Genomic DNA, 13,647 nt, shown 5'->3' on the forward strand with positions numbered 1-13,647 from the left:
TTCTACTAGTACAATATATTCTGCAAAAGTATCACACTTGACCGTTACTTGCTGGAAAGTCATGTTAAAAGGAATCGATTGCCTAAATGCTATGCAGTTCAATATGACAAGAATAATCCAAGACCAGAAGCGCTAGTACACGATGCATTTCGCACAATAACACAGATACCGAACAAAAGGGTAATATTCGTTCATATGAGTAGAAATATGACTACCCGATGTATCCCGAGGAATTGTAGGCGAAGACAGTGAATTGGGAATGAAAACATAGAAAATGCGAGACTCATTTTCAACTGCAAAGGGGAAGAGGGGGGAAAGGGGAAGGGGGGGGGGGGGGGGGGGGGGGTATCGTATCAAGTATTCATAGGCCCAACGTCGATATAGTCATCGTCTCCGTCGTTGATTACGGTTGCATTCATCAACCCAGTCATTTGACCCTCGTCCTCGTCGAGTTCTTCGTCATCGTCGTACATCGTGGCTTCGGTTTCTTCGTGCGGTGATGATTCTTGTCGATTTAAGTAATTTCGAAGTTTGTTGACACCATCGCCACTGAAGACACAGAAGACGTCCCGTTGTTGTTGTGTGAACTCTTTAGGAGCCTCTCGGCAGAACTTGGTGAGCTCTGGCGTGAGGAATGGTGGAACGCCAGTCAGACTGAGGTGAGTTAGACGAGGACAATTGTTAAGCAAAGCGTGAATGCCCTGGAACGTAAATTTAGTATGTTGGACCGATCCCCAGGGGTTGGCATGGTGCAAAACTTACTGGCCGACGCAATTGAGTGCAATAGCTGAGATGCACTCGCTCCAGGCTGCTAACCGAAGGGTGGCCAACTTTTGGGCCCGCCAAAGCCTTTATACTATGATCTGTAATCGCCTGGCATTTAACCAGTCCGATTCTTCGCAGCTTGGGCAGGGTAGCTAGTTGCTGCACACTGTAGTCTGTGAGTCGGTTGCAGCAGGCCAAGTCGATGTACCGAATGCGGTTACAGGACTTGACCAAGTGGTTGACAGCGGAGTCTGTGATGTTAGAGCAATGGCCCAAGTGAACATAATGGAGGTTCTTTCCCAGCCTGCAAATAGCCATCACAGATCGATCCGTGATAAAGCGGCATTTTGCTAGTACTAGGTTTCGTAATCGAGGAGCTGCATGCACAATACGTTCCACTGCATCATCCTTGACATTCTCGCAAGCGGTAAGGTCGAGAATGCGAAGACTGTCATAAGTCGCGAATTCTGGTAATTTCAAGAAGGCCGAATCGTCAATCTCAATGCAGTGTGCAAGGCGCAGCTCTCGAAGATGTCGCAAAGTTATGATCAAAGCAGTTACCGAAGGACTTGTGACCAGTTTGCAGTCGTGCAGATCGATTTCAAGAATAGATGGACAGTTCTCTGCAAAAGACTGAATCGACCGATTTGAGATATTGGACACTCCGTTAAGTTTCAACTACACAAGTCAGCACCTTTACCCATAAAATTTCAAGCGAAGCCAAAGTGAACTTTAAACATACCCTTTTGATCTGACGGCAATTTTGTGACACGACAAACAGCGAGTCGTCAGTCAATTTTGAACATCCCGTGATATTCAGACCCTGTAGACGCGGACAGTTCCTTGAAACCGTATTCAAAGTGTGGTCCGTAAGATGTCGCAATTCCGAGACATCCAGCGCCTGCAGGTGCCGATTACCATCGACCAAGTCTGACACACCGGTATCCGTAAGTTGAGAGCAGTTCGTGAGCGTCAGCCGCTCGATCCGCTTGCACTGAACAAAAGAGACGACCGTTCCATCACTGACATCGCCCAAAGCAGAGAGGTTGAGTCTCTTGATCAGGTCTGCGTAGTTGAAGAGGCTGTCCTGCCTGCCCACGGACGCAGTCACGCTCGTTAGATTCGACCAACTGTTGCAAGAGGGCCGATGCCACAGTATCCCAACCGAGTTTACGGCCCATCCACGACACACCAGCATGCAGTTGAGCATGTCTGAGGGTAGAGTCAGCTTTGAGAATATCGCGATCAGAATCTCAGGCGGCAGGCGACCGATCGGCGGAAGTGGCATGGGGCGGACATTTTGGGGGTGACTGTCACGGAAATTGGCGACGCCAATAGATGATTGTGAGTCGTTTGCTTGGCCCATGAAGAAATCGGTATCATCGTCGGCGGCACGTTCTGGTGACGTTGATCCAGAGGTTTCGGAAGGGGCAGCACTTGGAGACCGGCCGGTTTGTCGTAGTCGGGGTGCCATCTTGGCAGGTAAGGAGTCGGATGTCGTAGTTCGATCTGTTATATTGCTAGGAGTATCGTATGGCTGAAGTCTCATTACTTCAGGAACTCTTCACGAGTGGTGGGTGCATGTGAAGTAAGCGCGCGTGGGAACGCAGTTACGATAGGGATAGACGGATGGAAGTTAAAGCGATGAAAGTGGAATCGAGCGAGGAAACCAGCTCATGCTCTTCCGTCGAATGTAAGTGTGTTAGGCTCAATGTGAATGTGAAGGGATAAAGGCAGCAATGGAGGGGGATGAGGCAATGGGGCCGGGTTTCACGCGGAGTCGACGCCAAGCATCTGCTTATCGAGCGATAAGATCGAGTCCAAGTATAAAAAAAATGACCAAAATGGACAAGACAGTTGGGATGATGTTACAAGGAAGCACAAACGGAAAGATGATGTCGTCAGAGTCGCTTGATGTAACCTGTGATCTACATATCGATCGGGAATACCGGGACATCTGACCTCTGGAATGTAGGGAAGCTGCCTGTTCCAGAACAATCTGTATTTCAAATAACTTCCTCTCACATATCTTTATGTTTATCGTTACAGAGGGCTTTTTAGTTGCCTTTATTTCCCTTCACCCAATCCCGCAGGACATTTTTCCGAATCTTGCCAGTACTTGTCTTAGGAAGCTCCGCTACAACTTCCACCTCTCGGGGGATCATGAACTTGCTGATGCCGCTGACATTCCGAGCCCAGGTGATCACGTCTAGACCTTCCAAGGACTTGCCTTGCTTGACTGTGACAAAAGCCTTGGGCCGTTCGCCCCAATGAGAATCAGGCACCGAGACAACGCCAGCCTCTAGAATGTCGGGATGCGTGACCAACATAGACTCAAGCGCGACTGATGATATGTTCTCACCCCCTAATCATGTATAAGCTTTTTTTTTTTCAAACAAATTAGATACCAGACGTAGGACATACCGCTGATAATGATGTCCTTAGCACGATCAAGGATTTGAATTGCCCCGTCAGGATGCCAGACAGCCAAGTCGCCAGAGTGCAGAACACCCCCTGCAAATAGCTTTCTAGTTGCCTCGGGGTCCTTAAAGTACCCACGTGCACAGATATTGCCAATGAAAACAATCTCACCGATTTCAAGTCCATCTTTGCTGACATCAGTGATAGTACCGTCAGGCACATCCGTCTTGATGACTCGCGCGGGAAGACTAGAAATAAAGCCATGACCCTGGCGGGCCATCTTCTGATACTTTTCCTTTAGAGGAAGAGCATCCCATTCAGGTAAATAGTAGCCCTTGGTGATGGGGCCGTATGTCTCGGTCATACCGTAGACATGCACAGGATGCAAGTTCAGATCTGACATTTGTTCGAACAGATGAGCCGTAGGAGGGCTCGCTGCTACAGTCACCCGAACAGGTTCTGGTAGCCTCTCTGCTTGTTTCGCATTGCAAAGTAATGTGTTCACAGTTGGGGCGGCGTTGAAATGCGTGATATGTTCTTCTTTCAACAATCTCCAAATCTCAGGATAGTCTATTTTCCTGAGGCAATAATGAGTACCGCGGACTGCTGTTACTGCCCATGGAAATGTCCAGCCTGTGAGGTGTCAGCTTGAGTACAACGAATTCATTAAGAGAACGAACCCATAGCATGGAACATAGGCAGTGTCCAAAGATAACGAGCCCGCCCACGGTTATAGTTGAGCCCTGATTCAACCACGTTCGCCAATGCTGCCAGATAGCAGCCCCGATGCGTAAACTCAACACCCTTGGGCTTAGCCGTTGTACCGCTGGTGTATGCCAAAGCAATGGTGGACTCTTCATCAGCAGCCTGACTCTCGAGGCCTTCCCACCCCTGAGCTCCATTATCAAAGTCATACTGCAAACCTTCCAGAACAGCTTGGTCAAAGGGACCCGTCAATTCACCCTCAGTAGCATCAGTATCAGTATCCACAACCAGGGGAATATGAGGATGCAGTGAGCGGTAGGTCTCCAAAAGCGGTACAAATTCCTCGTCAACAATTATGACCTCTGCATCTCCATGCTCGAAAATATAAGCAATATCTTCTTTTTTGAGACGATAATTGACAGCTTGATAATTAATGCGAAGATGTTAGACCAAGATATCCCCAATGGCTCAATGGGTCCTCGGAGTTCTTACCGACGTTTACCGCCCCTGCAGCGGCAATTCCAAAGATCGACTCCAAGAATGCTGGAGTGTTGGGGCAGAGAATTCCGACTCTTTTGAATCCGTGTTTCTTCAGATAAAACGCCAGACCCCTCGCTCGATCTGCAGTCTCGCGGTAGGTTCTGCGCAGGACCTTGTTATTAGCTGTGAGATGGTAGATTGCCTCGGCCTGAGAATCTCTTATTAGACAGATGTAATTGGATCAATATCAAAAACAGGACGGGAGACTTACCTCGGGCTCAATGGCCGCCGCGCGGGGCAAGAAGAAAGTTGGCGAGAGTGTATGGTGATTGATACGGTGCTCGATCTGTGCAGGTGTCGAAGATGCTGCGCTGAAGTGGCCGAGTAGGCCAGACAGCCGGGACTTTACTCCAGACATCCTATACCAGAGGGGGTAGTACAAGGGGGCTTCTGATTACGTAGTAGGGGAAATTCGAGTCCGGGGTATGGATGTGAGTGGATGAAGGAGAAGAGAAAGCTACGTGAAGGGCTGAGGGAGTAGAGAGAAAGCAGATTACTCCAACTTGGAGAAATGCGGGGAGGCCATGGAGCGGTTAACCTAGGCTATGGCGGATCACAGGCGGGGGACTCGGGAACTAACTCTGGGGTAGGTTGAAGGTAAAAGGGGTCTTATTTTTGAGAGATCATCATGATTACTCTATGTGGGATTGGCTAATTGGATGCATATTGGAGATTGGAGATGGGGATTTGGATAATTTGAGACGTAACAGGGGACCCTTACCCACGAGAGGCATTACGACTAGCAATCGTTAACTGAGGATGTGGGTAGGCTGACACTAAGGCTACAGACAACATATTATAAGTGCACAAGTTACTACTGAAAACTACTAGACATCGGGAACAATAATAGGTCAAAGTATTTTGATCATAAGAATCATGTTGAACTCTTGAAAATTGTTTCTTTGGATTAAACCGCCACGGCGCGACTCAACGGCCAGCTAAATTGAACCTTTAATCCCAAACGACTCCGTTTTTTTTCGACTTTTGAAAATCCCGAAGAAACCCTGTCCCCGGCCACCATGTGCGTCACAGACAGTGGTATTCATGAAATGGTAGGGGACCGGGCCGCAGAAAAAGGTCGGTCGACTTGCCGTTCAAATTCGCTGAAAGTAAACCGTCCACGATCCCATCCCAGAACCATCGCTCGACACAACAACCAGCCGCGCTAAAGGTATCTAGTAACCGTACTGAGCAAGCTGGGTCTTGGTCTTGCTGTCCACGTTCGCACCCTGCTCTGCCTTGGCAAGGTTGCGGCGAGCGGCCTTCTTGCGCTCGTAGTAAGCCTTGCTCTTGACCTTCCGACGCTCCTCGAGTCTGTAAAGAGAAAAATCAGTTAAAGAGTGCCCAAAGAGAAAAATGAGGGCCACACTGGTGATCCAGGTGACAGAGAAGAACATACCTGGAGACAACATCCTGGTACTTCCAGCCAACCTCGTGGCTGAGACGGCCAACAGTGCAGTACTTGCGGCCGGGGCGGAGACGCAGGACACGGAGAGCCTGGGGAACGACGACACGCTTCTTCTTGTCGTAGGGAGGGGGGACACCCTCGAAGACCTTGAGGCGCTCCATAGCGGCGGCACCACGGGCGGTCTTGTGGGGAATCATACCGCGGACAGCCTTGTAGAGGATGCGGGAAGGAGCGCGGAAGTGGAAGGGACCACCACGGGTGGGGTTGAAACGAGTGATCTTGCGAAGGTAGGCGTGGTACTTGACTGTAGGGCGGAATTTCGAGTCAGCATTTCTGATACCCTTAAAAATGTGCATTTTCCACTCCGAAAATTCCCAGTTTCGTTTTGCTTGTCGTATTTCCTCCACATGAAGCCGTAGACACATTCCAATATTCCACACATGACACAAAGAAAAGATTTCGAGGGGAGGTTGAACGTACGCTTCGCGCGGAAGAACTCGCCGGAGATGTTGAGGGCCTCACATCTCACAACGACGATCTTCTGACCGTTAAGCAGCTGCTTGGCGACAGTGCTGGCCAGACGACCAAGGAGGTGTCCCTTGCCGTCAATGACGACCTATTTCACGATTGAAGTCAGCGATAACGGTTCCCCGAGTGCAGAATTTCAAGACGACTCCAGCGGCATTCAGGTTGTCGCTTTGGAGGTAATAAACGCACCACTGGTTCGAAGGTGGACATCCTGCTCGTATAATGTCCCGGGGGATGGATGTTGTCGGCGGTTGTTGTCGTGGGTGTCAGGTCAACGCACACAACGAAGTCGGGTGGCTCGCAGATGAATGGTTAAGCGAGGGAAGCCTACTTTGTGCTAGTGGCGAGGGTCCCAGCCCTAAGCCAGACCAATCACGGAATGGAAAAGTCACGTGTATCAATACTTCGGCCCCGCCCGCGACCAGCTTATATAATACTTTCAATTCAGACTGTGCGCCACGGTGGTTCCTTCTCTTTGTGCCGTTAGGGCTTTGGCTTAGGGCTGGCGATACTTGGGTGTTCTAGAAGTACAGTGATGATCATAATCCTAGTTTCTGGTAGGTAAATGAACATGTACAAGCTGGGAAACTTTAGATTCATACAATATACTTTAACTGACATCACTCAATTCCTCGAACATGATTCCTAGGGTGTTCTCTGTTCATATCATCTCGATCTACTGTATCTCCATGCCTTCAATGATCAGATCTAAATTGATCAAAGATTGGGTCCGATGACTAATCCGTTCCATAGTTCGATTGTTTTTCCTATGCTAGTTCTCTCCATCAGAAATCTCCAAGATAGAGGCACGTCTCAGAGCTTGATGAATTCTGGCCCACCCCCAATTGCTTGAACTGCCTGCAACAGCGCTGGGTATGAACAGCACCATATTTGGGCGTTCTTGTGCCCCATAGAACCACTGAGACAATGATTTCCTCTATAACAATGACCATGCTTCAAAAGACACGATTCGTCTGCGTCTCTGATACGCACGGCTACACACCCTCCGAAGCAGGCTTCAACCTCCCAGCAGGAGACGTCCTGATCCATGCAGGTGACTTGACTAACAATGGAAGCCTAAGAGAGCTCCGCCGGACAATGGATTGGATATGCAAAGCCGACTTTGAAATCAAGATCATAGTTGGTGGTTCGTTTCTCTCCTCGATGCCTACGTGCCCAATTTAGCCACCCACTACTTCATCTTATGCAATAGATAGCAATGCTATGCCCTGCTTCAATGTTCCGTCCACGCCAAATGGTCACATCAAAGCTCCTAACCAGACAAACAGGTAATCACGACGTTACCCTGGACCCAACTTTCTTCGCAGAACAAGGACACTGTTTTCACGACCAGTCCCTCGAGGATCCACAGAAATGTCTGGAACTTATCTCGGAGTCGCCTACAGTTGTTTTTCTTCAACACGAGTCAGCCATGATTCGTTTAAGGCGAACAGGCGGTCCAAACACGATATTCAAGGTCTTCGGGTCGCCATACTCCCAATTCCAGGGAAACTGGGCATTTGGATACGACTCAAGTGATGCAACAAGGCTATGGGGTCAGATACCACTCGACACGGACATCGTCGTCACGCATACGCCACCGCAGTCTCACTGCGACCAGAAACCAAATGGAACATCAGTGGGGTGCTCAGCACTGCGCAAAAGGTTGAGCCTCATAAGGCCTCACTTAGCCATTTGTGGCCATGTGCACGAAGGACGAGGATATGAAAGAGTTCAGTGGCCGGCCGTGCTTACAGATACAGAACAAGATATAGAGACAGAGACACACAGCCCGCCCAAAAAGGAAACAGAAAGACAGACACCGATACAGACCAACGCAGTTGACCATGTCATCCGGGGCACGTTGCCACCCATGGGCAGCAAGAAACAAAACCTGATCGACTTAACCAGCAAACGGAACGAAAGGCTAGCCAACGAGGGATTTTCATGGCCCGGTCACAGTCACAGTCACAGTCACAGTAACAGCCATTCGGCACACAAGATATCAAAATCAAGCGAGGAACCGATGTCATCAGCCTCGCTGAATTCATCAGCAGGCGCCGCGCCTGAAAAGGAAACTCCACGAAATTCGCCGAACGCGCCGTCCCTGAGCGCCGGTAGCCCCAGCCCCAGTCTCAGCACCGGCATCCGCGGCACGATCGGCCATGTCGATGCCTTGCAAACGCTCCGAATGGAGACTTGCATTGTCAATGCGGCCATCGTGGCCACCAGTTTCCCGCATCACGGAGGCAAACGGTTCAATTCGCCCGTCGTTATTGACCTCGAGCTTCCCGTGTGGCAAGACCTAGCCCACGCCAAAGCCAACGCTAACGGGTGATGTTCGCAAGTGCGTCTGACACCTCGGCAGGTTTGTTCCTAGCCTAGAAAATTTCCTTGCCTTCTTTCTACTGTATCTTCCCTAGCGTGGTTTCAGGTTTTGGATGTCCGGCACATGAGAATCTGGAAATATAGAATTAAGCTGCCTGCTTCATCTTATGATTCGAACTCCTTCTATTCTTGCCATGCATTGTGGCTTGATGCCGGATGGTCCCCGTCATGACTTGGGGGGGGGGGGGGGGGGGGGGAGCTTTGGCCATGAGCGCTTTGATACGCAAAGTGAAGTGCCCACCTGGGCAGGTGAAGTGAGGTTTCTAGGAAAATCTCCAGGGATTGCGCTTACATCATTATTTCCATATTTCCATGTGGTGGGTGGTCGGTCCGTTAGACTGGCTGCACTGGCCGATGAATTACCTTGGATTCCATAAGTATTGCCAATTATCCAATAATCGAGTCCCCAATCAATAGTCCCTAACTCTCCTAATATCTTCGTAATGATGAATAAGTGGTGACTAGATAGATACGTCCCAAGTAAATACCCCGCAGCACTCGCATACACGCCCATAGCCATAGCCAGAGCCAGAGCCAGAGCCAGAGCCAGAGTCATTCTGACAGATCGCAACCACATACCCGGATGTGATATGTGATATCACTGCCTCTGCCAGTCCAGTCCAGTGCAGTCCTCCAATATCCAAGTTTCGTCTCTTCAGGCACAAGTCATGTGCATCTGCAACGGGGATCCCCCAAACCAAACTCTTCCCCAGCGCTTGTTCCCGCTCGCTCAGTGGATAAGCACAGTTAGCACACTGGAAAATGGAAAAATCTGAAAGTCTGGGCGTGCGACGAGCACTCTCCTTCAGCCAACCAGTACATAGACCCTCCCACCCTCCTGCTACACGATGTGACCATGCGAGGCCGATCATTTATTAGTTTGCTTTTGGTCAGATAACACGTTTATTGTGGATGTAGGTAATCGTTGATGTTTGCGCTTATGGGCTTTTGTCTTTCTTCAGCTAGGACTGGGCTTCCAGTAACGTAGAGTAGGATCTCGGAGATACGCCTCACTACAGCGTAGTCTCGCGTGGAAGGAAGCATGTGCCTTGGATTTTGATTGGGGCATTGCTTTCTAGAAGGCTTTTCGAGGCTTGTGGAGAGCGTTCTGGCTCAGTCTTTGAGAGGTTTCGAATGGTCGCCCTTTTTCTTTTTCTTTTTCTTTTCTTTTCTTTTCTTTTCTTTGGGTTTCAGGGCTTCTTTGGCTGTTATAGCTGAGTGCATACTGTTATTGCAGGAGACTTGCATTTGCATTTGCATCCGGTTTGATTTCCCGGGTTTGGGGTAGAGAGTTCGTACAGTACCTAACTACAATCCTGGAGAGTTGACGACCACTCGATTCAATGTCTTCCCTATCCTCCTGCCCTGGTCAAATACTGTCTACTGTAGGTAGATGATCATTATCCCGGTCTGGTATCAATTTCTCCGGTGCTCAGCCGGTCTCGACTCATCCAGCTACAAACAAGACCCCGCCTCAAAGACATTCAAACCGAAGCCTAGCACCCCTGTCGACAATCAACAGGAAAAGGAGGGGCTCGTAGATCACGGATTAAACGTATAAGGTCACAACCGTGTGTTTCGGCACAAGGTCTTGTGTGACATCGCCAGTCGTGCTGATGGGATCGGAGGATTATGGACACGGCTGATGCGGTTCGAATTGAAAGATGTGTGGTCCTTTCACTTTTTGGGTTTCACGGGAACATCCCCAGATTGAGGGCTATATGGCAATCACTATCACACAGATATTGTCAACTGACTGTGTTAGTCTCCGGAGCCCGAAGCGAGAGGCGAACCGGAGAGGGAGGAGGAGGTGGGCGGTTAGGCTAGCCTAGGTTGGTTCTATGAGACATTTGAGACATTTCAGACGTTGCCGACCATGGAGACATTGACTGGAATTGTGTCCATTCAAGACAACTACTATTTGGGAGAGATCGGGAGACATAGAGGTGAAGGAACAGAGTTAGAGAGGTGAGGTGTTTATTGTAGACTTCCCAGGTTACCAGTGATAGGCTTAGAATGCGCGCGGACCGCAGGGTTGAAAGTCCAGATGACTGGAGACTGGAGACGGTGTGTACAGTACACGCTACACTGTACCCCAACTTCCTCCAATCATTGGATACCGCGAGAATTACCAGATGGAGTCACTATGGGTGGAGACCGACACGTTGGTGATGGGGCTAGTGGGACAGAGATTAGGTCTCAGTGCCTGAAAGAAGGATTGTCAATTCAGTAGGTCTATATATAGGCTAAGTATTCAGCCACGAATTCAGGCCACGAAACCTCCCTTGGGACAGGAGAACAAGATGGCTGCCAATTAGGCGTACAGGGGGTTAAAGCTGAAGCGAGGTCAGGCAAATTCCAGTTAAAGAAGGAATGTTAATACAGTGAGGCGACCTAGGCGTATAGCGGAAAGTGTAAACTTGGGGCAGGCTAGGTGCATGCCAAACCTACTCGATCGAGACGGCGGCAGGAAAAGAAGTAAAGATGGGCGTCATGACGATGGACCCCCCCCTCACTGGGGCCCTGTCCTCGTGTTAGATCGCCCCCCTAGGCAAATGAAATACCTGAACTAGGGCGAGGCGGTGATTGGCAGACCTGCAGCCAGTACGCAGCCAGTCGCAGCCAGTCGGATCCAGGGCTCAGGTAATGACCGGGGTGGAGGGGGGAGACCGGTGAGGTGTAAGATGAATATTACCTGTAATAAATATGCTCAATATGACCCAATATGATCAACCCCAGAACTAGGCCAGAAACACAGAGCGAAACAGAAAAAATATAAAGCAATAAAGAAATTACCCTCCAACGCTGCCAGTTGGGCTTTGAGCTTGACTAAGCACACGCCACCTGGTTGACTGTGGCGCAGTGTGCATGTAAATACTAAACACCCAGAAAGCCCCTGGCCGGTTGATTCGGCTCATCTTCTCGCATTGTCCGATGTTCCTATGAGATTTGCAATCTCCTGATCGAGATCTTTCTGGATGCATCGGTCTTTGCATTTGACTACGTCAGGTTGATACTACATTACCCATCTTCCACCGCCTCTTCTCCCTCTTTCTCTCTTTCTCTTTCTCCAATTCAATCTCAAAACACATACCCTTTGTGGATCCCAATTTCACAATGTCCTCAGTTCCTGATATAGATCCATATGCTGCTCTGGGGATAGCCAAAGATGCGACCCTCTCCGAGATCCGGGCCGCCCATCGAAAGCGAGTGCTGAAATGCCACCCAGACAAGATCCAAGATGAGTCGCAGCGGAATGCCGCCCAAGATGAATTCCAAAGAGTTCAACAAGCCTACGAACTCCTCTCAGATGAGTCCCGACGAACCAAATATGACGCCAAAATCAACAGATTAGCCGAATTGAAGGCCGAGCTGGAACGCAGACGAACAGAGTCGTATGGCTCTCCTCGAGGAAGTGGTTCCAGCAACCGCGAATACCGTAATGGTCGGATCGTGGAGGAACGAGTCCCCTTGGAAGTGTACCTCGATGAAAACTTGCGCTTCACAGAAGAACCGCGTCCAATGTCCCGCAAGTACGAGGAATATGGGATGCGATCCAAGACCAAACCCACAGAAGAAAAGAAGAAGAAGACCTCGTCAACGCCGACGCCGATGAGTGGTTATTACGCCTCAAAGGAGCAGCGGGAATCAACCAAGGCCACCCATTCCGACCGTGCCAAGACCCGTGATCAAGAACGACGCCGACAAGCTTCGGCCAAATACGACACGTTTGATTCTTACGCTGAATCCGACGATGCTTCAGACTCCAGTGCTCCCCGCTACGTCTTCACCAAGCGAACAGCACCCCCGCGTAGAGAGCGTGATTCTCGGTCCAGGCCAGAACCCTCTCGCCGCGAACGCTATGAGGAAGATGATTTCTCCGATAATTGGCAAAGCAAGATCAACAACAAGACAACTAGCGCGGAGGACTACATCGCATCCAAGGGTCGAACTTCATCCCCACGTCGATACCGTGGTTCCGACTCAACGGAACCAGACTCATCAAGCTCGCGGCCTTCGGGACGGTCCACCCGCCCGACCACAAGACGCCCGTCAGTATCCCGCGGCAACTCGTACGACTACAATGAGTCGCCTCGCGAGAAGCCAAAGATGCCAACCGCCACAACTTCTCCAAGCATCAAGAGCTCTCTCCGCCCCTCATTCCTGAATCACCGCGCAGCAACCTCAAGTGGCTTCAGTCGTTCCAAACGCGAAAGTACACTACATTCAATGGTGAACGAATCCCCTTCATCTCGCTCTTCAAAGCCCCGCGATCGCTACGATTCTGGATATTCCAGCCCAACGACGCCTGAAATCCCACTGCGGGGCAGTTCCCCCAAGACACATACCCGATACAAGATTGTTGCAGAGCCAGACCGCGTCATTGTCGAGCCAAAGTCTGCCTCGTCAAAGTACCGTTCCTCATCCCCAGAGCGTGCCGAAAGAACATCTTCATCGGCGCGCCAGCCCCCCAAGCGGAGTACTACATACCAGAGCTACCCAACGGAATCGCCATCGTCCCCTCGCATTGAAGTCCGCCCTTCACGACCTTCAAGGCCGGCGTCGTATCGCGATGCCGACTACCCTCCTCGTCCAAAGGACAAGGACGTCAAGTACTCTCGTGCCTACGGGCCCGAGGACATCAATTACTCGCCACGGCGTCATTATTATGACGAGGACAGTCGTCCTTCTAATGTAGGCAGACGCCAGTCTGCTTACGCTTACTAGTCCTCTGTTGTTTCGCAACATGGGATTATGATCTGCTTACGACAGCTTACGCTAGCTTTTGTTTTTACGGGATATTCATGATGGAGCTGGAGGTGTTTTTCAATTCCTTTGCTTTGCATTTTCATCCTGATCAGATTTTCATTTTCATTTTCATTTCTATTTCT

At 50.0% G+C, this 13,647-nt stretch overlaps 5 protein-coding genes across 5 annotated transcripts; 2 read left to right on the top strand and 3 right to left on the bottom strand.

Moving 5' to 3' along the window:
- Positions 1 to 353: 353 nt before the first annotated feature.
- On the bottom strand, positions 354 to 2,314 carry N7511_009951 (putative ubiquitin ligase complex F-box protein GRR1; the record flags this gene model as incomplete). Its single annotated transcript, XM_057132328.1, has 3 exons — positions 354 to 701; positions 763 to 1,443; positions 1,508 to 2,314. The coding sequence occupies 3 exons, from the start codon at positions 2,312 to 2,314 to the stop codon at positions 354 to 356; spliced, it is 1,836 nt and encodes a 611-aa protein (XP_056980316.1).
- Positions 2,315 to 2,822: 508 nt separating this feature from the next.
- Positions 2,823 to 4,789, bottom strand: N7511_009952 (putative AMP-binding domain protein; the record flags this gene model as incomplete). Its single annotated transcript, XM_057132329.1, has 5 exons — positions 2,823 to 3,130; positions 3,190 to 3,819; positions 3,867 to 4,313; positions 4,384 to 4,579; positions 4,643 to 4,789. 5 exons carry the CDS (start codon positions 4,787 to 4,789, stop codon positions 2,823 to 2,825), a joined length of 1,728 nt encoding a protein of 575 aa, XP_056980317.1.
- An 817-nt stretch (positions 4,790 to 5,606) lies between these two features.
- N7511_009953 (60S ribosomal protein uL13) lies at positions 5,607 to 6,577 on the bottom strand (the record flags this gene model as incomplete). Its single annotated transcript, XM_057132330.1, has 4 exons — positions 5,607 to 5,745; positions 5,831 to 6,143; positions 6,320 to 6,455; positions 6,557 to 6,577. 4 exons carry the CDS (start codon positions 6,575 to 6,577, stop codon positions 5,607 to 5,609), a joined length of 609 nt encoding a protein of 202 aa, XP_056980318.1.
- A 735-nt stretch (positions 6,578 to 7,312) lies between these two features.
- Positions 7,313 to 8,705, top strand: N7511_009954 (metallophosphatase domain-containing protein; the record flags this gene model as incomplete). Its single annotated transcript, XM_057132331.1, has 2 exons — positions 7,313 to 7,514; positions 7,657 to 8,705. The coding sequence occupies 2 exons, from the start codon at positions 7,313 to 7,315 to the stop codon at positions 8,703 to 8,705; spliced, it is 1,251 nt and encodes a 416-aa protein (XP_056980319.1).
- A 3,167-nt stretch (positions 8,706 to 11,872) lies between these two features.
- N7511_009955 (J domain-containing protein) lies at positions 11,873 to 13,483 on the top strand (the record flags this gene model as incomplete). Its single annotated transcript, XM_057132332.1, has 1 exon — positions 11,873 to 13,483. The coding sequence occupies one exon, from the start codon at positions 11,873 to 11,875 to the stop codon at positions 13,481 to 13,483; it is 1,611 nt and encodes a 536-aa protein (XP_056980320.1).
- Positions 13,484 to 13,647: the final 164 nt, after the last annotated feature.

This window comes from Penicillium nucicola (assembly GCF_028828085.1).
Source record: "Penicillium nucicola strain IBT 29836 chromosome Unknown utg000010l, whole genome shotgun sequence".
NCBI lineage: Eukaryota > Fungi > Ascomycota > Eurotiomycetes > Eurotiales > Aspergillaceae > Penicillium > Penicillium nucicola.